Source organism: Eubalaena glacialis, chromosome 15 (assembly GCF_028564815.1).
Source record: "Eubalaena glacialis isolate mEubGla1 chromosome 15, mEubGla1.1.hap2.+ XY, whole genome shotgun sequence".
Lineage (NCBI taxonomy): Eukaryota > Metazoa > Chordata > Mammalia > Artiodactyla > Balaenidae > Eubalaena > Eubalaena glacialis.
In genome coordinates, this window is record NC_083730.1 from 41,504,374 (window position 1) to 41,529,055 (window position 24,682).

Sequence of the window (24,682 nt, forward strand, 5' to 3'; positions counted from 1 at the left end):
CAGGAAGATAAGTATAAACCTAAAAGAGGACATGTGATCCAGCAAAAGAGGAGGATAGCGAGAAAATTAAAGAAAATTTCCAGGATGATGGATAAGGAAAATTTCAGGATGAAATCTCTAAATAGCAAGCTTAGAGAAAAACCAGACTAGAGCAGAATTATGGAGGGCTCCAAGAGGATATATTTTAAAAAATGAAGAGATATGACAGAATAACTGATATATCTGAATATATTCAGATAATTATATTTTTTTGGGGTGAGTTTGTAAATGGAAAGACACAAGAATTCTGAGGCCAGAAACTTTGCTGTTTTGTTTACTGCTATATTCCCCCAAAGCCTAGAAAGTGGCTAGCACAAGGTGGGAAACTTTATAAATATTTGAGTGAATTAATAAATTAATGAGTGCATGGAAAATTAAACAAGGCTTTTCTGAACTCTGGAAAAAACAACTTATTATATAAAAATTAAATTTAATAATTATATAGTAGATGGCTCAGCTGTGTAGAAATTATCTATAGTTTTATTGTAAACAAATTGTGATAGCTATATTGAGCTATATTGAGAAGACAGAAGAAAGGAAATAGCGTGTGTGTGAGTATGTATGTTAGAGAGAGAGAGGAAGGGGAAGAGAGAGAAGGAGTGAGAAGAAGGAAGGGAGGGAAAAAGGAGAAAAGAGGGAGACAGCATGTAGGTAGTTATCTGTGAGAGCTAAGTCATCTTTCATAGCAGAAAGTCAATACTTAATGCTACTTAAATCTGATGTTAAAAAATATGGATACAAATAGTAGAATAAACAGATTAAAACACATCTAAAACAGTAAAATCTTTTATCTCTAAAGAGTGGAAATTGGGAGTAGGTAGGAGTTGTAGAGGAGGCCACTATTTTTGCATAAACCTTGTTGAACAACTGACTTTTTAAACTATGTACATGCTTGATTTTAATAGTAATAAAATTAAATTAAACTATAGCAAGTCACAAAAAGACAAATACTGGGAACCTACCTCAACATAATAAAGGCCATATATGACAAACACACAGCTAACATCATACTTAACAGCGAAAAACTGAGAGCATTTCCTCTAAGATCAGGAAAAAGACAAGGATGTCCACTCTCACCACTTTTATTCAACATAGTTTCAGAAGTCCTAGCCACAGCAATCACAGAAGAAAAATAAATAAAATGAACCCAAATTGGAAAAGAAGAAATAAAACGATCACTGTTTCCAGATGACATCATATTATACATAGAAAATCCTAGGGCTTCCCTGGTGGCACAGTGGTTAAGAATCCACCTGCCAATGAAGGGGACACAGGTTCAAGTCCTGGTCCAGGAAGATCCCACATGTCGTGGAGCAACTAAGCCCATGCACCACAGCTACTGAGCCTGTGCTCTAGAGCCCGCGAGCCACAACTACTGAGGCTGTGTGCCACAACTACTGAAGCCCGTGCACCTAGAGCCTGTGCTTCAGAACAAGAGAAGCCACCACGATGAGAAGCCCTTGCACTGCAACGAAGAGTAGCCCCGCTCACTACAACTAGAGAAAGCCTGCGTGCAGCAGCGAAGACTCAATGCAGCCAAAAATAAAATAAATAAAATAAATAAACTTATATATAAAAAAAAGAAAATCCTAAAGATGCTACCAGAAAACTGCTAGAGCTCATCATGAATTTGGTAAAGTTGCAGGATACAAAATTAATAAACAGAAATCTGTAGCATTTCTATACATTAACAGTGAAAGATCAGAAAGGGAAATTAAGGAAACAATTCCATTTACCATTGCATCAAAATGGATAAAATACCTGAAAGTAAACCTACCTAAGGAAACAAAAGACCTGTATTCTGAAAACTATAAGACACTGATGAAAGAAATCAGAGATGACACAAACAGATGGAAAGATATACCATGTTCTTGGGTTAGAAGACTTAATATCATCACAATGACTATACTACCCAAGGTAATCTAAGATTCAATGCAATCCCTATCAAATTACTAATGGCATTTTTCACAGAACCAGAACAAAAAAATTTTACAATTTGTAGGAAATACAAAAGACTCTGAATAGGCAAAGCAACCTTGAGAAAGAAAAATGGAGATGCAGGAATCAGGCTCTCTGAATTCAGACTAAGCTACAGTAATCAAAACAGTATGCTACTGGCACAAAAACAGAAATATAGATCAGTGGAACAGGATAGAAAGTCCAGAAATAAACCCATGCACCTACGGTCAGTTAATCTATGACAAAGGATGCAAGAATATACAATGCAGAAAAGACAGTCTCCTCAATAAGTGTTGCTGGAAAAACTGGACAGCTACATGTAAGAGAATGAAATTAGAACATTCTCTAACATCATACACAAAAATAAACTCAAAATGGATCAAAGACCTAAATATAAGGCTGGATACTATAAAACTCTTGGAGGAAAACAGGCAGAATATTCTCTTACATAAATCCCAGCAATATCTTTCTGGATCTGTCTCCTAGAGTAATGGAAACAAAAACAAAAATAAACAAACAGGACCTAATTAAACTTAAAAGCTTTTGCACAGCAAAGAAAACCATAAACAAAATGAAAAGACAACCTACAGAATGGGAGAAAATATTTGCAAACGAATGACCAACAAGGGATTAATCTCCAAAATATACAAACAGCTCATAAAGCTCAATATCAAAAATACAAACAACCCAATCAAAAAATGGGCAGAACACCTAAATAGACATTTCTCTAAAGAAGACATATAGATGGCCAAAATGCACATCAAAAGATGTTGAACATCACTAATTATTAGAGAAATGCAAATCAAAACTACAGTCAGGTATCACCTCACACCGGTTAGAATAGGCATCATCAGAAAATCTACAAACAACAGATGCTGTAGAGGGTGTGGAGAAAAGGGAACCCTCTTGCACTGCTGGTGGGAATGTAAATTGATACAGCCACTATGGAGAACAATAGGGAGGTTCCTTAAAAAACTAAAAATAGAATTACCATATGACCCAGCAATCCCACTACTGGGCATATACCCTGAGAAAATCATAATTCAAAAAGACACATGCACCCCAATGTTCATTGCAGCACTATTTACAATAACCAGGTCATGGAAACAACCTAAATGCCCATCGACAGACGAATGCATAAAGAAGATGTGGTACATATATACACTGGAATATTACTCAGCCATAAAAAGGAACGAAATTGGGTCATTTGTAGAGACGTGGATGAACCTAGAGACCGTCATACAGAGTGAAGTAAGTCAGAAAGAGAAAAACAAATATTGTATATTAATGCATATATGTGGAATCTAGAAAAAATGGTACAGATGAACCAGTTTGCAGGGCAGAAAGAGAGACACAGATGTAGAGAACAAACGTATGGACACCAAGGGGGGATGCGGGGGGTTGTGGTTGTGGTGGGATGAATTGGGAGATTGGGATTGACATGTATACACTGATGTGTATAAAATTGATGACTAATAAGAACCTGCTGTATAAAAAAATAAATTAATTAAATTAAATTTAAAAAAACACAATAAGATATCACACACAAAAAAAGAAAACCATAATTCAAAAAGATACATGCACTCCAACACTCATTGCAGCACTATTTACAATAGCCAAGACATGGAAGCAACTTAAATGTCCATCAACAGAGGAATGGATAAAGAAGATGTGGTACATACATACAATGGAATATTACTCAGTCATAAAAAAGAACAAAATAATGCCATTTGCAGGAACATGGATGGACCTAGAGACTGTCATACTGAGTGAAGTAAGTCAGACAGAGAAAGACAAATATCATAGGATATCGCTTATATGTGGAATCTAAAAAAAAGGGTACAAATCAACTTATCTATAAAAGAGAAATAGAGTGACAGATGTAGAAAACAAACTTATGGTTAGCAGTGGTTAGGCGGAGGAATAAATTGGGAGACTGGGACTGACATATATAGATTACTATATATAAAATAGATAACTAATAAGGACCTGCTGTATAGCGCAGGGAACTCTACTCAATAGTCTGTAATGGCCTATATGGGAAAAGAACTTAAAAAAGACTGGATATATATATGTATAACTGATTCACTTTGCTGTACACCTGAAACTAACACAACATTGTAAATCAACTATACTCCAATAAAAATTTAAGAAAATAAAATAAAAATAATATTAACAGAAAAAAAAGAAAGAAAGAAAGAAAAGATACGTGTACTCCAATATTCATTGCAGCACTATTTACAATAGCCAAGACATGTAAGCAACCTAAATGCCCATAGACAGATGAATGGATAAAGAAAATGTCGTGTGTGTGTATATATATATACACACATACATATACATATATATATATATGTATATAATGGAATATTACTTAGCCATAAAAACGAATAAAATTCTTTTTATTTACAGCAATGTGAATGGACCTGGAGATTATCATTCTGAGTGAAGTAAGTCAGACAGAGAAATACAAATGTCCTATGATATCACCTATATGTGGAATCTAAAAAATGATACAAATGAACTTATTTACAAAACAGAAATAGACTCACAGACATAGAAAAGAAACTTATGATTACCAAAGGGGAAAGGTGATAGGGATGGATAAATTAGGAATTTGGGAGTAACATATACACAGTACTATATATAAAATAGATAAACAACAAGGACCTACTGTATAGCACAGGGACTATACTCAATATCTTGTAATAATCTACATGGGAAAAGAATCTGTAAAAGAATATATATATATATATATATATATATATATATCTGAATCACTTTGCTGTACACCTGAAACTAACATAACATTGTAAATCAACTATACTTCAATAAAAATAAATTATTTTTATTTATTAAAAAGACAAATACTGTATGATTCCAGTTATATGAGGTATCTAGAATAATCAAATTATAGAAACAGAAAATAAAATGGTGGTTGCCAGGGGCTGGAGGTAAGAGGAAATGAAGAGTAGCTATTAATGGGCACAGAGTTTCAGTTTTGTAGGATAAAAGAGTTCTGCAGATGGGTTTCACAACACTGTAAATATGTTTACTATTATTGAATAGTATACTAAAAAATGGTTGAGATGGTAAATTTTATGCTATGTGTATTTTACCACAATTTAAAAAATTAATTATGGCAAAATTGTGCTAAAATAAGAATTCTTAGGTTCTCCTCCTGATAATGGCTGAGTAGCTCCTATAGGATCAAATCTCCTACATGTAACAACTATAAACTCTGGGAGGAAAAAAATAACTTGAACACACTGAAAAGTGGCCAAAAGCAAGCAGAAACTGTAAGAGGATTAGCACTTAAAAGAAAACAGTGGCACTGGAAGAGTTCCCAATTTTTTTTAATGGCTTTTATCTGAAAGTAGGCTTAAAGAACCAGAGGGTAGAGTCCAGGCTGACCAAAGTAGCTAAAAAGTGAAAAATCTTGGAGTGGAGAGAGAGAAAGAGGAAAGCCTCAAATTCTGTACAACAACCCTGCCAGTTTGGGCTGACCCCTGAACTACATATGAACAGGGCAGACTCAAGCAACCTAATTAAAGCTAAAATAACTCAATAGTGATTATCACTGCCACTTACTCCAGGAAGATAGAGCTTGGAATCTGAGTTCAGTTAAATTAACTGCCCACTAGCACACAGAAAATTAACATTGTTCAGAGAAATACAGGCATACCTTGAAGACGCTGTAGTTTTGGTTCCAGACCACCACAATGAAGTGAATATTGCAATAAAAGGAATCACACAAATTGTTTGGTTTCCCAGTGCATATAAAAGTTATGTTTATACTATATTGTAGTCTATTAAATGTGCAATAGCATTATGTCTAAAAAAAAAACCTTAATTAAAAAATACTTTATTGCTAAAAGATGCTAACCATCATCTGAGCTTTCAGCAAATCATAATCTTTTTGCAATAGTAAAATCAAAGATCACTGATCACTATAACAAATATAATAATAATGATAGTAACAACAATAATAATAATGTTAGAAATATTGTAAGGATTAGGAAAATGTAGCACGGAGATACAAAGTGAGCAAATGCTGTTGGAAAAATGGTGCCGATAGACTTGCTCGACACAAGGTTGCCACAAGCCTTCAATTTGTAAAAACCACAATTATTTGTGAAGCATGATAAAGTGAAGCATAATAAAATGAGATATACCTACATAACTGAATTCTAGAGTTACTCACAATGACCAGGAAACAATCCAAAATTACTAAACATACAAAGAAACAGAAGAACGTGACCAGTACTCAAAAGAAAAGTCAATTACTGGAGACAAACCCCAAGATGAACCAGGTGTTAGAATTAGCAGACAAGGATTTTAAAGGAAAAAACACACCTGTAACGAATAAAATAGAAAATTTTAACAGAGAAATAGAAATTATAACAAAGATCCAAATGGAAATTCTAAAAACAAAAAAGCCAATATCTGAAATTAAAAAAAAATCATTGTATGGGCTTAACAGCAGATTAGAAATAACAGAAGAGAGTTGATGAATCTGATGATAGATCAATAGAAATTATTCAATATGAAGAATAAAGAAAAATAGATTTTAAAAAATTAGCAAAGAGCCAGGGACCTGTGGGACAAAAACTAAAGCTCTAATATACATGTAAACAGAGTTCCAAAAGGAGAGGATAAAGAGAATAGGGAAAAAATATATTTGAAAAAATACTGGCCAAAAATTCTTTATATTTCATGAAAACAGCATTCTCAAACATTGATTTTTGGGGTGTAAACTGATTTAACTTTTTATGAAAAGCAATTTGGCAATGTGAATCAAGAATCTTAAAAGGATTTATACGTACTTTAAGCTAGTAATTCTGCTTACAGGAATCTATTCCTAGGAAATAGGTAAAGTTAAAAATGTATGTACAGAAATGTTCCTCAAAGCATAATTTATTGTATAATAGTAAAACCTTATATTATCCAATGACAGGCTTATTGATAAATATTGAGTAATAGTTGTCACACAATAAATATTTGTTAAATGAATTAATATCAAGTTTTCATAAAAAAGGACATCAGAAACTGTGATACACCAAAAAAAGTAAAAAATAAAATTCTGTATAAGCATAATCCCTATTGCGATATAGAAATTATTATTATGAAAGAGATAGAAAGGGGAAAAGGCCTCAGAGGATTGTCTCTGAACGGTAGGATTATGAATGATTTTTATTTTCTTTACATTTTTCTATATTTTTCAAAAATTTATAATGTGAATATATTTATTCATATGATCAGAAAACTGGATTCACCAATATGAAGCTATAAATATATACCAAGCATATCCTTAATATCTGCGTGCTACATATTTTGCCTTCACCGACCACCCAAGTTTACCTTGGTCCTGAGCCACTCTCATTCATATCCAGACTGAGCTCTCGGGGTTTAGTAATGTCTTTACTAGCAACCAGTTCTGTTGACTTAAATACAGTTTGAGTTCTTAACCTGTAAAAATAAATTTAGACATAGAAATAGACCAAACAATACTAAAATTTGTATGGACCCACAAAAGACCCTGAATAGCTAAATCTTGAGAAAGAAGAACAAAGTTGGAAGCATTACATTCTCTGATTTCAAACTATATTACAAAGCTATAGTCAAAACAGTACTAGCATACAATTCAACACTAAAACACCAAATAACCAGGTTAAAAAAATGGGCAGAGGATCTGAATAGACATTTGTTCAAAGAAGACATACAGATGGCCAACAGGCACATGAAAAGATGCTTAACATCACTTATCATCAGGGAAATGAAAATCAAAACCATAATGAGATATCACTTCACACCTGTCAGAATGGCCATTATCAAGAAGACAGCAAATAACAAGTGTTGGCAAGGATGTGAAGAAAAGGGAATCCTTGTGAACTGTTGGTAGGAATGTAAATTGGTGTAGCCACTATGGAAAACAGTATGGAGATTCCTCAATAAATTAAAAATAGAACTATTATATGATGTAGCAATTCCACTCCTGGGTATTTATCTGAAGAAAACAAAAACACTAATTATTCAACAGAAAAGATACATGTGTCCCTGTGTTCACTGCAGCATTATTTACAATAGCCAAGATATGGAAGCAACCTTAGTGTCCATCAACAGATGAATGGATAAAGAAGATGTGGTATATATATATAATGGAGTATTACACAGCCATAAAAAAGGATAAAATCTTGCCATGTGCAACAACATGGATGGACTTCGAGGGTATTACACTAAGTGAAATAAGTCAGACAGAGAAAGATAAATAGTGTATGATTTCACTTATATGTGGACTCTAAAAAACAAAACAAATGAACAAACATAATGAAACAGAAACAGAGTCATAGATATAGAGAACAAACAGGTGTTTGCCAGAGGGGAGAGGGGTCAGGGAAGGTGAGAAATAGGTGAGGGAGATTAAGAGGTACAGTACAAATTTCCAGTTGCAAAATAAATGAGACATGGCTATGAAATGTACAGTATGGGGAATATAGTCAATAATTATGTAATATCTTTGTGTGGCGACAGATGACAGCTAGACTTATTGTGGTGATCATTTTGAAATGTATAGATATATCAAGTCACTATGTTATATACCAGGAACTAACATAGTACTGTAGGTCAATTATACTTCAAAAACAAACAAAGAAACAAACTCATAGGAAAAAAAGGTGAGATTTGTGCTACCAGAGATGATAGGTAGGGAGAAGGGGAATTAGATAAAAGTTGTCAAAAGGTACAAACTTCCAATTACAAGATAAATAAGTACCAGGGATGTAATATACAACATAATAAATATAATTAACACTGCTGTATGTTATATATGAAAGTTGTTAAGAGAGTAAACCCTAATGGTTCTTATCACAAGGAAAAAACATTTTTTTCTATTTAATTTTGTATCTATGTAAGATGATAGATATTCACTAAACTTATCTTGGTAGTCATTTCATGATGTATGTAAGTGAAATTATCATGCTGTACACCTTAAACTTATACAGTGCTGTATGCCAATTATAGCTTAATAAAACTGGAAGAGGGGCTTCCCTGCTGGCGCAGTGGTTAAGAATCCGCCTGCCAATGCAAGGGACATGGGTTCAATCCCTGGGCCTGGAAGATCCCACATGCCATGGAACAACTAAGCCCGTGTACCACAACTACTGAGCCTGTGCTCTAGAGCCCGTGAGCCACATCTACTGAGCCCGTGTGCCACAACTACTGAAGCCCGCAGGCCTAGAGCTTGTGCTCCGCAACAAGAGAAGCCACCGCAATGAGAAGCCTGCGCACCACAACAAAGAGTAGCCCCAGCTCACTGCAACTAGAGAAAGCCCGTGCACAGCAACAAAGACCCAATGCAGCCAAAGATAAATAAATAAATAAATTTATTTTAAAAAAAAAACTGGAAGAAAAAAGAGAGTAAATCAGAAATAAATAGAAGTGAGAAAAATACTAAATCAAAATACAAAATCAAATGAGTGAGTATACACACCCACACATACAACTGATATATAAACAGTCATGAAGACCAATGAAACAGAATAGAAAACCCAGAAATAAACCCTTGCATATATGGTCAACTAATCTTTGATCAGGGCACCAAGAATACACAATTGGGAAAGGATAGTCTCTTCAATAAATGGTTTTGGGAACAATGGACAGCCCCGTGCAAAAGAATGAAATTAGACTAGTATCTTACATGTTACACGTTACATAAGAATTAACTCAAAATGGGTTAAAGACTAGAATGTAAGACCTAAAACCATGAAACTCCTAGAAGAAAACATAGGTGGTAAGCTCACTGACATAGTCTTGGTGATGATCTTTTGGAGCTGACACAAAAAATAAAGGCAACAAAAAGCAAAAATAAATAAGTGGGACTACATCAAACTATAAAGCCTCTGCACAGCAAAGGAAACCACCAACAAAATGAAAAGGAGACCTATCAAATGGGAGAAAATATTTGTAAATCATATATCTGATAAAGGGTTAATATCCAAAATATATAAAGAACTTATATAATTCAATAGCAAAAAAACAAACAATCCAATTAAAAAATGAGCAGGGGATGTGAATAGACATTTTCCCAAAGAAGGCATACAGATGGCTAACAGGTACATGAAAAGATGCTCAATATCACTAATCACCAGGGAAATGCAAATCAAAACTACAATGAGATATCACCTCATACCTGTTAGAATGGCTATTATCAAAAAGACAAGAAACAACAATTGTTGGTGAGGATATGGAGAAATGGGAATCCCTATATATTCTTGGTGAGAATGTAAAGTGGTACAGTCATTATGGAAAACAGTATGGAAGATCCTCAAAAATTTAAAAATAGAACTACCATATGATCTTGCAACTGGGTATTTATCTTAAGGAAATGAAATTTGTATCTTAAAGAGATGTCTGCACTTCCATGTTCATTGCTGCATTAATCACAATAGCCAAGATATGGAAACAACCTAAGTGTCTATAGACAGATGAATGGATAAAGAAGATGTGAGATACACACACACACACACACACACACACACAAACATACACACAGTGGAATATTATTCAGCCAGAAAAAAGAAGGAAATCCTGCCATTTGCAACAGAATGGATGAACCTAGAGGACATTGTGTTCAGTGAACATACCAACATACCAAAATATGTGAGACTAACAAACAGTGCTGAAAGGGAAATTTATGGCACTAAATGCTTCCAGTAAAAAAGAAAAAAAGTATCAAATCAATAATCTAAGCTCCCACCTTAAGACAGAAAAAAAGAACAAGATAAATCCAAAGCAAGCAGAAATAAGGAAATAATAAAGAAATGAATGAAATAAATAAATGGACCCATATTATCATGATACCAAAACCAAAAACAGTATAAAAAAAGAAAACTACAGACCAATATCCCTCATACATATTGATGTAAATATCCTTAAGAAAATATTAGTAAATAGAAATTTGTAGTATATAAAAAGTATTATACACTATGACCAAGGAGATTTATTCCAGGGATACAATGCTAGGTCAATATTAAAAAAAACAGTCAATGCAACCCACCATATTGGCTGGCTAAGAAAGAAAAATCACACAATCACATCAATTAACACATAAAAGGTATTTGACAAAATTCAACAGTCATCATGAAAACTTTATATAATCTACAATAAAAATAAAAAATCAAACTTTATCAAAATTGAAAACTTTTGCTTTGTGAAAGTCCTTTTTGAGACTGAAAAGACAGGCTACAGACCAGGAGAAAATACTTGCAATCTACCTATCTGACAAAGGACTTATATCCTTTGAATATATAAGGAACTCTCAAAACTCAACAGGAAAACAATTCAAACAATCCAGTTGGAATACGGCAAGAGATATTAAAGGGACAATTTACCCAAAAGGATGGAAGGAGGGCAAACCAGCAAATGAAAAGATATTCAATATCACTAGCCATTAGGAAAATGCAAACTAAGACGACAATGAAATATCACTACACACAGATTATAACATGTCAAATAAAAACCTGTGACACTATCAAATGCCGGCAAGGATGTGGAAAAATGATCTTTCATACGTTACTGGTAGAAAAGTATTTTAAACTAAATGTGGTATAAACTAAGTATGATCTTATCATAAGATTTAGCAATCTTACTCCTAGTTTTCATTTGTAGAAACAAAAACCTTAGGCCACACAAAAACTTGTATTAGAATACATAGCGGCTCTATTTGTAGCAGAAAAAAACTGAAAACAACCAATTGTCCTTTAACAGATAACTGGTTAAACAAATCATGGTATATCCATATCGTGGAACAGTACTCAGAAATCAAAAGGTACAATATATGCAACAACCTAGATGGATGTCAAGAACATTATGCTGAATGAGAAAAGCCAATATCAAAATTTCACATACTGTATAATTCCATTTATATAACATTTTCAAAATAACAAAATTACAGAAATAGACAACGGATTAGGAGTCTCCAGGGGTTAGGGATGGGGGTGGCAGAGAGTGACTCTAACAGAAGAGTACAAAGGAAATCTTGGTGGTGCTGAAATAGTCCTGTATTTTGATTGTGGTGGTGGTTACACAAATCCACACATGTGATAAAATGGCATAGAAATACACATATACACTGTACCAATGTTAATTTACTAGTTTTGATAATATATTACAGTTGTATAAGATGTAGTCATTGGGAGAAGCTGGGTGAAGGGTACATGGAACCTCTCCATACTGTTTTTGCAACTTCTATCAATCTAAATATAATTATTTCAAAATAAAAAGTTTTTTAAAATCTCTATAAATATGCATAAACGTTTACAATTTATATACACACAAAACTTATTCAAAATCTGTGTTTCATAGCTCTTTCATCTAAGCTAGGGTGATCAAGAGAACAAGAAAGACTTTATTATCATTATGCAGCACTACTTGAACATAAAATGCTGTTCAAATGAACATGATGCCTAATCTAAAATTTTCCATTCTCCCCTGCTAGACTGTGACCTCTTCAAAGACCGCACTTGAAAATTCTTTTACCTATCCCAAGTACCTAGAACCATTCCTCACATAACATAGGCATTTGATAAATGTTTGTTGAATGAAGTTCTCAGGAGAGACTACACATTAACTGGAGGATTAGAGATTGGGGTCATAAAATTGAAGCAACATTTCAGCCTTTAGTTACAATCATGTTACAAGAGGCTTCATTTTTACTTCCTTTAAAAGCCTCCAGGTTTCAACAATGAAGAATAAAACTGTCTGATCATGAAGGAAGAGAAAGAGGAAGACCACTTTTGCTTCCTAGAAGAGTCAGTATTACACTGAAGGAAAAATGTCAAGATGGAACTTTCAAAGAAATTAGAATTTAAAAAATGTTAGGCAAGATCTGAAAATGAAAGAAAATTAACTCCAAGAAGTAAAAGAAAATAACACTAGTATTAAGTCTGTCTGTATAGGATCTATGTGTCTAAGAATGCATACAAAGGGGAAATGGTATATTTGACCAAGGAGGAAATGGCAGGGAAAGACACGCGCGCACACACACACACACACACACACACACACACACAATTCCCTATGAAAACTTGAAACTTACTTTTTAAAAAAGACATAAATGCCATATTTTCTTGTGTTTAAAATACAATTGTGTCTGATTTATTACTATTTTTAAACTAAGGTAACAAACTTTATGACTCTGCATGTAAAACTATGCTGAACACTACATGATATAAAACAGGACTTTAGCTTTTGAAACATTGTTCTTAGGCAAAAATTGTTAGAGGAAGAACAGTTTAAATGTGGGTAAGTGTATAAGAACTGGTTATTGAACAGGCTATGCTTCATGACCAGAAAAGACTGAATTTAGAAGGTTCCCATCATTTGTTGCATGGAATGATGACAGCCAGCCACACTTCGGTCTGATTTCACATCCTGAAATCTCAAGCTTGTACTTAATGGTAATATTCTCTACGATGACATCAAACAGCAAAGGATTTTGTGTAATGGCAATATTTAAAAATACTGTCTTTCAAATCCAGCAAAAATTACACTGGACTGCTGAGAAGTAGATATTCTAAGCTAACATTTTGGAAGACAAGGTAATCTTTCAAGTCTTCCCTGAAAGACAGTGCAATTTACTTGGAAGTCATAGCTGGTGTGCATCTTGAGCAAACCAAGGTCCCGAGGAACTTCTGTTCCCACACATCTGTTACAGTAACACAGCTGCCCTTTTATACTGTGTTCTCCAAGCTACAGATACTGTGCTCTCCAAGCTACAGATGCTGTGCTCTCCAAGCTACAGATACTGTGCTCTCCAAGCTACAGATGCTGTGTTCTCCAAGCTACAGATGCTGTGCTCTCCAAGCTACAGATGCTGTGCTCTCCAAGCTACAGATACTGTGCTCTCCAAGCTACAGATGCTGTGCTCTCCAAGCTACAGATACTGTGTTCTCCAAGCTACAGATGCTGTGCTCTCCAAGCTACAGATGCTGTGCTCTCCAAGCTACAGATACTGTGTTCTCCAAGCTACAGATACTGTGCTCTCCAAGCTACAGATACTGTGCTCTCCAAGCTACAGATACTGTGCTCTCCAAGCTACAGATGCTGCTGAAAGAACAGGGAGGACTCACCAGTTATAGTCCAGTCGCGACTGCTGCAGCTGCTGCTGTTTTAGGAGTAGTTTCGTCTCCTGCTGGGCCAGTAGATGCTGAAGGCGTTCCTTTTCAATTTCCAGCTCCATTTTCTGAAGCATGAGTTGCTGCCTTCTATCTTCTGAGAGCTGCTTTTTGACATCAGTTTCACTAGGCTGCAGTGCCCCTTGGCCACGCATCAGAGATGCCCAGGAAAGCCCACAATACCTGCATGATTCCAGACGTGTCTTGGAATACTGAGGGACCATGTTTGTCGGATGGCTCTCACGAACATGATCCGCATTTTCAGAAAGTCTATGACCACAGCACTGACTAGATGGAGTAGCCTTAAGGTGTTGGCATTCCTTCATCTTCAGTTCCTCTGGTGGAACTTTCTCTGTAAGGACTGCATCTATTAGTTTTTTCCCTGGGGATCCATAATTACATGTTCTGGTCTCTGATGGCACCTTGTCCACATCCTCTTTGGGATAATGAAGGGCTGCTGGTTTCAAAGAATTATTCCTAAATTCCGCAAGGGATTCTGAAGCTGAGTCTTGATTTGCAGACTTAGGCCTTTGCTTGGTTTGAGTGTGGGTCTGTGGTATGGCTACACTCAAGTAGGAACCATCCAGTTCCACAGATGAAGACCAGAGAGCGCTTTTCCTATTGGATACCTAAAAGGAACCGCAAGATCAGTTGTCAAATAAGAGCACAACAGAAGGAGTTCTTTTGACTTTTCAGAGATCAGTGATATATGTTTACCAAGACAAAGCTGTGTTTTTGTCTTCTTAATTAATAAATGATAGTATTCACATAGCTAAACAGACATGTGCCATAAAGCTAATCTCATTTTCAAACAATCTACATTTCAGTAAATCCACAAGGATGAGAAAAAGAAAGTGTTGCCACTCGCTGCTTAAGCAAGATTTCAGGAATTGTAAGTAATGAGGGGTATATAGCATCAACTTTGAGAAGAAGAAAAACATTGAATGTTAATGCCTTAAAATGTTTAATTTTGAATACTAAGCCAAGAAATCCATTCAGCCACCTTAAGTATCCTTTGATTGGCCATTACACAGCATGAGATTTGATGTAGAACATTTCACCTTATACTAAACAGGATGTTAGTTACTGCTAGAAATTTGATGAATTCTTATAAATATCTTTACAGCACACACATAAAACCAACCACTTTCCACAAAATATGATTCTAATCAAAAGCAGTTATTTACATACAAAACATATTTAATTTCAGCTGTAAACATAAGTGATTTTTCAATTAAGCTGTTCAAGTGATTATAGTCTGATAGAACTCAGGCAGAAAGGAAGCAGTTGCAAACTACCTTTGACAGGCCAATAGAGTGAGCTTTCCCAGCATTTTAGCCTCAAGTCTGTTTTATCAAGGAGAGCAAAACTTAGTTTATATCAATGACTCTCAAACTTTAGGACGTATCAGAATCACCTGGAGGGCTTGTTAAATGTGAATTGCTTGGCTTACTCCCCAGAGTTTCCAATTCAGTAACTCTAGAGCAGAGTCAGAGAATCTGCATTTTTAACAAGTTCCAATCTGGAACCACACTTTGAGAACCACTGGTCTGTACCATGGGCCATTGGACTGCTCCTTTGTCCCTCTTTTAAGGACCATTTTGATTACATCGGGCTTACCCATGTAATCCCGGCTAATTTCCTCATCTCAAGATCCTTAATCACGTCTGTAAATCCTCTTGTCATACAAAGTCGCTTGTGCCATATAAAATGACATTTACAGGTTCCAGGAATTAGGACATGGACATGTTTGGGAGGCTATTATTCAGTTCGCCCCAACTTCTTTTAAAGTAAGAACTAATTCATAAACAGTTGAGATGGTTATGTATTCCAGAGACATGTACTCTAGAATGAATGAATAATTGAGATCCCTAGCAGAGGGGGAAAAAAAATCCCACCAATTTACTTTGCAATAGTTGAAAATGATGAACTGATTGGTAAAAAGTGTCACCTAACATATATATAGCAATACAATTTTTCCTCTCCTATGATAAAAGAGGGCTATTACAATGACTCTTCTAAGATTTTGAGTTTCTAAAGCAATGTTAAAGGAGTTCTATTTAAATGAGAATGAGCCACATCTGGGGAGATGACTTGGGCCTCTTCAAAGAAGCCACGCAATCTTATACGCTGAGCAGATGACACTGAGCAGATGACAAGCTACATAAAAGGAACTAGTGCTAGGGCAAAATTTATGATAAACTACCTCATTAAAAAAATTAACCTTATTTTACACCCAAAGGAAAACTCTAGTCCACATTAATCTCCCCTACTCTGAACTTCTGTAGCACTTATTGTCAACAGAAATATTTAACATTTATCACCTGCTATTTTGTATGATAAACCATCTTTTTATAGATTATACTTTTAAAGTGAGAAATAAATTTTTTAAAAGTCCAGAAACTTAAATCAACTATTTTATATCATCATATAGTTTCTAATCCATGTATCATTAATATAACAGTAGATAGCATGTATATATTATTTTATATTCTCATTTTTGTTCCTTAACATTATTTACATATGTGCATTTTTAGGTATTTACATAGCTTACACTTACTTTAACGGTGCTGAGTGTTACATTATTCACAAATGTCAGGTATTTGGAATATTTCTAAAATTTTTTTGTAGTTAGCTTTTATGTTTTTGAGAGGCACTACAACTTAATGATTTCCATGCATGCTTTGCTCAAAGAGAATACTGCTTTGCCAGTTACCTGCTGGGTGACTGTGCAACTTGGCAGACCAAATTCTAAGATGGTCCTCAAGATTCCCGTCCTTTTGGTGTCCCCACCCTGTATTATCTCCTCCCCTTAAGTGAGGGTAGAACTTGTGAATATGATCAGATCAATCCTGTGGTTATGTTACCTTATATGGCAAAAAGGACTTTGCAGATGTAACTGAGGCTCCAGCTGACTTTGAATTAATAAAAAGGGAGATTATCTCATGCGGGCCAGACCTAGTCAGGTAAGCCCTTTAACAGAGGGTCTGGTGCCCTCTCCAAGATCAGAGATTCTCCTGCTGGCCTTGAAGAAATAAGCTACTGTGTTGTGGGAGGGCTTTTTTTTTTAAGATTTTATTGAAGTAGAGTTGATTTACATGTTGTGTTAATTTCTGCTGTACAGCAAAGCAACTCAGTTACACATATATATTGGGTTGACCAAAAAGTTCGTTCAGTTAGTGAATACACTGTTCAATAAAATTCTTGGTAAAAATGAAAAAATGTGTCTTTTATTTTTCCTTAAAACCGAACGAACTTTTTGGCCAACCCGATATATTCTTTTTCATACTCATTACGGTTTGTCACAGGATATTGAATATAGTTGCCTGTGCTATACAGTAGGACCTTGTTGTTTATCCATCCTATACATAATAGTTTGCATCTGCTAACCCCAGACCCAGATATAGAGAACAGTCTTGTGGTTGCCAAGGGGTGGGGGGCAGGAGGGGGGAGGAGGGGAAGGGAGGGGAGGGAAGGAACGGGAGTTTGGGATTAGCAGAGGCAAACTATTATACATAGGGTGGGAAGGGTTATGGAGGGGCTCATGTGGCAATGACCTCTGGAGCAGAAGGCAGTTTCCAGACAACAGTGAGCAAGAAAATGAGGCACCTACCATACATACGCAAGGAAATAAATCCTGCCAACAACCCACTGAATGTAGCCCAGCTGGCATCTTGATTGCAGCTTTCTAACACCCTGAGCATAGGACCCAACTAAGCTGTGCCAGACTCTTGACCCACAGACACTGTGAGATAGTAAATGTGTGTTGTTTTAAGCTGCTAAATTTGTAGTAATTTGTTGCACAGCAATAAAAAACTAATATAGCATATTATTCAACTTGCCTGAGCCTCAGGTTCCTCAACAGAAAAACAGGGATTAAAAATAGCAGCTACATCAAAACTGAACGTGGTGGTGAGACAGATGAGCAGTTATCAAGGGTGCTAATTTATAAGGGTACTAATTTACAAAAAGGAAACACAAACCTTATATTTACCCAACTTCTTTCAAGGAGAACATTGTGTATGTGTGTGGGGGGGAGTGGAGTGGGGTGAGATCACCAAGGGGCATGTTCAGTTATGAGATTATCTCTGAACTGTCTTCAAGGAGAATGAATTCAGTTTTCTATCTTTATTTTGCTACAGTGAGGTTTGTAGTTGGGCCAGAGTTGAATTGCTTGAGATAATAGAGAGGTTCTTCATCTTTCTCCTTCATATAAAGGATGTCAGTCTTAACACTAACATCTTGCACTGCCTCTTAAGGTTGTTGTGATGATTAGATGGGATAATTCATATAAAGTGCTTTGGATGGGGCTTAATTTGCCTTTGGGACACACGGAAGTCACAGTGGGCCTAAGTGAAACAAATGTATTTTTCTTTCTGGGGCTGCTCCATGCTTTCTATATGATATTTACAAATATAACTTCTCTTAACTAAGGCTTAAACTAACAACAAATCCCAAACTGCTGTCTCTGGTATATGGGTTTGACATGAATTTTTCAGATATATAACACTAACTTAGAAACCATTAGATATTTTTTTAAATGGAGGCATAATAAATTTTAAATGGAGGCAAAATTAAATTTTTTTAAATGGAGGCATATACATAATAAAATGCACATATCTTAAGTGTACAGCTTGATGAATTTTTATACTTGCATTTACCCATGTAATCATCACCCAGATCAAGTTATAGAACAATTCCATTACCCCAGAAAGCTCCTTTGTGTCCTTTCTAGTCAATATCACATCCTCACACTCCCAGGAGTAACCATTATTCTGATTCTTATGATCATAGATTAGTTTTGCCTATGTTGAACTTCATATAAATGGAATCATACTGTATGCTACCCTTTTGTACCTGGTTTCTTAAGCTCAAAATAATTTTTGAGTATCTTCTATATTGTTGTGTATATCAATAGTTTATTCTTTTTTACTGCTGCATAGTACTTCATTGTATGAATAAAGCAAAATTTGTTTATCCTTTTATTGGATTAGGTTGTTTCCAGTTTAGGGCTATTATATATAAAGCTGCTATGAATATTCTCATACAAGCCTTTTTTTTAGACATACGCATTTGTTTCTCTTGGGCACAGGGTAGGCATATTTGACTTTATTAGAAACAGCCAATAAGCTTTCCAAAGTGGTTATTCTGTTTCATATCCCCATCAGCAAATTAAGAGAGTCCCAGTTGCTTCACATTCACAGCAACACTTGCTAGTGTGTTTCATTTTTAGACAATCTGGTGCCTGTATAGTTAAATAACACTGTGGTTTTATTTTCCATTTCCCTGATATGTAATGATATTAATGAACATATGCTTGTTGGTCATTTGGATATCTTCTTTTATGAAGTTCTTGTTGAAACTAATATATTTAAATAATTCAAAATAATTTTTAAAGGAGTGAAGATGAGAAATGAAAAATGAAGGTCAGGGAAGACAATTTCATGCAAATTGTTTCTGATGAGATAACTTGGCTCTAAATGGTCACCTTCATTGACCACTGAATGCAGAACATGCTCCCAGAACACCCTGTCACTTTGGCTGTTCTCAACTCAGAGTTTACCATATACTGTGCTAAATGTTTTACATATTCAACCTATTATTCTTAACAACAATTCTGTAAGGTAGTTATTATAATTAGCATTTTACAGATGAGAAAATGAAGTTCAAGGAATCAACACAACTTTCCCAAGGTCACATCAATACAATATGTGAGACATGGGACTATGCCTCACTCCAAATCCGTAGTCTTCCACTGCTTCCTGTTGTCGATCTTTTTAAAAAAATTATTTAATATGAAATACATTAAACATAGAAAAGTACACGAAACAATTATGAGCAAGGCAATGCCCAATATAACTACCATCCAAGATACAGAAGACGACCCTTGTCTTCTGTACTCAGAAGACCCTGATGGCCCTGAGCAATCACCACTCTCTACCTCTCTTGCCAAAGGGAATGACTACCTTGACTTTAATGGGAATCACTTCTTTGCTTTAATACTTCTCTGCTTAAATATCCATAGTAGAGTTCAGTTTTACCTGCTTATTTTTAAAGTATAAATGAAATCATATGATATACATTCTTTTGTGTTTAACTTCTTTCACCCAAAGTTATATTTGTGAAGTTCATACATGGTGCTGCATGTGGCTGTATTTTCATAGCGATATAGCAGGGGTCAGCAAATTTATTCTGTAAAGGGTCTGACAATAAACATTTAAAACTTTGCAGTCCATACAGACTTGGTCATAACTACTCAGTTATGCTTTTGTAGTGTGAAAGCAAGAGATAATACATAAATGAATAACTATTCTAGGAAAACCTTATTTGTAGACACACTGAAATTTAAATTTCATGTAATTTTCCCATTTCATGAAATATTCTTTTTTCCCCAACCATCTAAAAAGCTAAAACCATTCTTAGCTTGTGAGTTGTACAAAACGATACAGTTAGCTAGATTTAGCATCCCACAGTTTGCCAAGTGAACTTGATAATTACGTTGTATGCTCTTCCATTTAAAGAAGTCTATGAATATCCTAAGATATGGTCAAAACTCAATAAGCAAATTGAACAATATGACTTGGGATGTGCTATCTATTTACATGTTTTCTGTGTGATGAAAATGAGTAGGAGTGCTTAATTAGAAATAAACATAAAGCATGTAGAAGAATATACCTGGGCAGGACAAACACATTGTATAAATTAAAAAAAAAAAAAAAAAGTTTAGACAGAAAATGATCTATGGAAAACAACAGATAAAAAAGTTAAGTTCAAAATGGTGGCATATTAGGATTTGTCTTATATAAAAGGTACCATAATCTTGCCTACATCTTTAGACTCTAGATGTGGCAGAAATGAAGCCATAAAATCTTTGACAGGGTATGCTGTGGGATTTACTGTACAAAAGAAAGATGAGGAGAAAATGCAGGCAATACTTGGCTTATGACAGAGTAGAAGCATAATATCTCTTAATTTGGGTAGACACAGGCTAATGACTAGATAAAAAAACACCAATGAGAAAAGTATAAGGTTTAAAAAAAAGTGTGAGAGACTTATCTTGGACACAAAGAAGAATTTTCTGATACTGAAGGTTAGTAAGTTTCTGAGTTGGAAGGTTTTCGGAATCTTTAAGATACCCTTTTAAAATATGACAGATATTTTTAAAAGACTTCATAGAAAATAAAGGATGTCTATTTTATAAACATTTATGATATGATCTTGTATGCATGCATGGAAGCACACACAGGTGTGTAGGTACATATAGGAACATACACATTCCTATGGTAATCTAGGGCTTTCCGGTGTTCTCACATAATAAAAAATAACTGCAGTATTGCTTCGTGAAATACCATCAACAAGTAAACAAAGATGTTTTATAAATTTCTACAAATCATTTTTGCAGGCCTGGCCAATCTCTGCTATGAGCCGTAAGGAGAGAGCCAAACTAAACTGCAGTAATTATTTCCTGCAACAGGTTGTTATTTACATAATTAGGAAGAGATTACTTACAATGCATTTATGAGTTGTTAACTACAGGATTAGTCAATAGTACCAACAGATCTTATTGGTATTCATTTCTCTAATAGTAAATAATAATTTACGATCCTGGCAAGCACCCTATTAACAATCCTCATATTCCCACTGATAGCCTTATAAGAATAAAAATCTCAATTTTGTAACTTCAGAATTTCCCCCTATCCTTTTTATTTTATGATGAAGTCAGAAATTCAAGAGCTAGATAAATATTTCTAAACCTAAACTACTGTGTGTGGGGCAGGTCATTGTATTACCCAGAACATTTGGAGTTAATATAAAATAAGGCACAGAATGACAAGCTGCATTTTTAGTCAAGCTTACATGAACCAGTTGTCAAGCTGACAGAAGCTACGTAATGCAACAGCTGCACTGTATGGTTTGCCAAAGTCTCATCCCAAATAAACGTTCATTCTCCCCAGTGCAATTAACTCTCCTATACTGGCAGATTTTGCTAGAAGATCAAGGTAGATTACCTTCTAGTGTTATGAACTAAATACTTACAGGTGTTATATCATCAGTTATAACTTACAAACTTTGGCATTTAGCAAGACATCCAGGCAAATGAATCATCTAATTTATGAATTATTTATAAGAAATTCACAGCATGCTCCTGGCATCATCCATGGCCTTTTCCAGGTCATATGACACCAATTAGAGCTGAATTTTAAATTATTCAATAACCTGAACTCTCTTGTCATTTAACATATAGATATCAACGAGCAAACAAGTTAAATCTAATGGGCCCTCGAGGTTTAAGCTTCTCCACTGCACAATCGCTAAAGCTGTAGGCCATCAATGGAAGTAACAGAATGCAGCAGTCAAACACATTTGCAAGGCTCTAATAACTTTTTCTACTTCCCATAGGGACTGTGGCACAACCTAGGATTATTGGATCTAAAAGGCACTGAAGTCAATAATTATGAGATTTAAAAAGTATAGGCACACAAGATTGTACAAAAGACAGAATACTAGCAACAGATACCAAATGCGGTACCAACTCTTAAGATACATACACCATAGGCCTGCCAAAATTTTTAACAGCAATTACCAGACTCAGAAAAGGCTAAACCTCATATTCTTTAATCATTACTGCATTTCCTGAAAGCTGGAATGTGTTGATTTGCTATAAAAATGAATACAGAGCACAGAATAATTGACAGTATACTTAAGGTCAAAATACCTTGATTAGAATTCCAGTACAGCTACTTAGGAATTCTATTATTTTTGGCAAGTCATTTTACATCTCTTAGGCAATTTAGATGTTAGTAAAATGGTTGGGTTTGATGAGCTCTATAGTTTATGCTATCCTTAAGTGCTGAAAAACCCAGGGATTGGGTTGTTGTACCCCAAGGAAATGAGAGAAAAGAAAAGGATAGATGAGAAATTATACCAATCAGTAAATGTTCACCTATCAACTAACAGACATACTACAAAATTACTGAATGCCCCTTGGTTCTATTTCCCCCAGCAAATTCTGTGTTTTAACATTACTGCCTTATATGACTCACATGCTCAAGAACTTAAATCAGCATCTTAATTTATCTATCTGGCCACTAAATCTGAGAGAGACACAAATGAAGATTGAGTAAGACAAAAATACAGTTGTGAGGAGAGTCCTAAATATTTGATGGGATTCAAATATTTTGATGGGATGGGACAATCATTCACCATAGAAATACATAATAGTGGTACTGATTCAAATCACTTCCACGTATATGATCATAATTGCTAAAAGAAAAAAAAAAGGAGCTTTATACATGGTTTTCTAAATCTACAAGAGGAAACAGATACCCAAGGCTAGTTTTAATTATTTAATGAAGATCAGAAAGAAGCTAAAATAATTTTTATAGAGAAAACGAGACAAAGACAAATTAGAAGTGGTGAGGACAATCTTCACAGGTACAAAATGAAAACAAGACATATTGAATAATAAAGCCAAGGGTACTTGGATTCAGTTAGGGATGCAGCACAAGAAAATGATCCAAAAGAGCTTACACCAGTTTTCCCCTGCCACTCCCTTGGCGTTACGTTTGGACAGAGTATCCTGGGGCTCACTGCCCTCTCATATATCCCTCTAGTAACAGTCAGGCTCAAGCATGGAAACAAAAGCTGCATGTAGGCAAGATGTTTCAATGCAGTTTTTCTTCTTAAAGGAAGCAAACAAGATTAGTTTGTGTCAAATGAAGGAAAGCTTTAACAAAGAATTGTTAATACACCTTCTAGAAAACATAAAGTTAACACTTTGAATGTGACCAACTGTCCCTGAAGGGGAAATCAGAATGCATTTATGTTGTTGGTTGAGGGGAAAAAGTATTGGTGTTATATTTTTGAGACTAGAAAATAAAAATAAACTCTCTTGAAAAAGAGCATTTATGAAATACCAAGAAATATAACCTATAGCCTACTTGCAGGAAATAGGAGGAAGGTAAAACCAGGCTCTTTATTATATCAAGATTTCCCAAAGTGAATCATTGTCCTTTTACTAAAGATTAGTGTCTTCCATATTCATTTTTTCCCCATATAAATGGCTGCAGACCGGAAATGTTGAAGAAACCTAATGAGAAGCATTTCTGAATGAACAAAAAACTACCAAACCAAAGAGGTGGTCACCCTTAAAGGGCAAGCTCTTGGAGCTCAAGATTTTTTAGGATTCTTAGTCCTTTAATTATATACTATCAAATCCTGACTTTTAAAAATTTAGAACATTTTTTACTAGCTATTTTAGTTTACTGTAAAAAAACCAAGAGAAAAGATTTCATTTATAAACCAGTAAAAGATAAAATGAGTGATGCAATTTCCTAGTACTCAAATGCCCTAACTCTTTTTTCTATGCTTTAAAATTCTACTCTTGTTTTAAGGCTGGCTTAGTACCACTGCCTCCCACTGTAGTTCCCTCACTTCCCAAGCTCAGATAAGCTGTGCCTTCCCCAGGAGGCACCCCAGGACAACTCTGTTCAGCCCTTTATTGTCGTATT

General features: G+C 35.0%; 1 protein-coding gene across 5 annotated transcripts in view; it reads right to left on the bottom strand.

The window, feature by feature from the left end:
- KIAA1328 (KIAA1328 ortholog) overlaps window positions 1-24,682 on the bottom strand; it is a 352,094-nt gene that overhangs the window by 116,817 nt on the left and 210,595 nt on the right. For all 5 annotated transcript variants that reach the window (XM_061170441.1, XM_061170439.1, XM_061170437.1 and 2 more), the window contains one exon: window positions 14,127-14,800. In XM_061170441.1, the coding sequence (XP_061026424.1) occupies window positions 14,127-14,800 (674 nt within the window). The remainder of the gene's footprint in view (window positions 1-14,126; window positions 14,801-24,682) is intronic.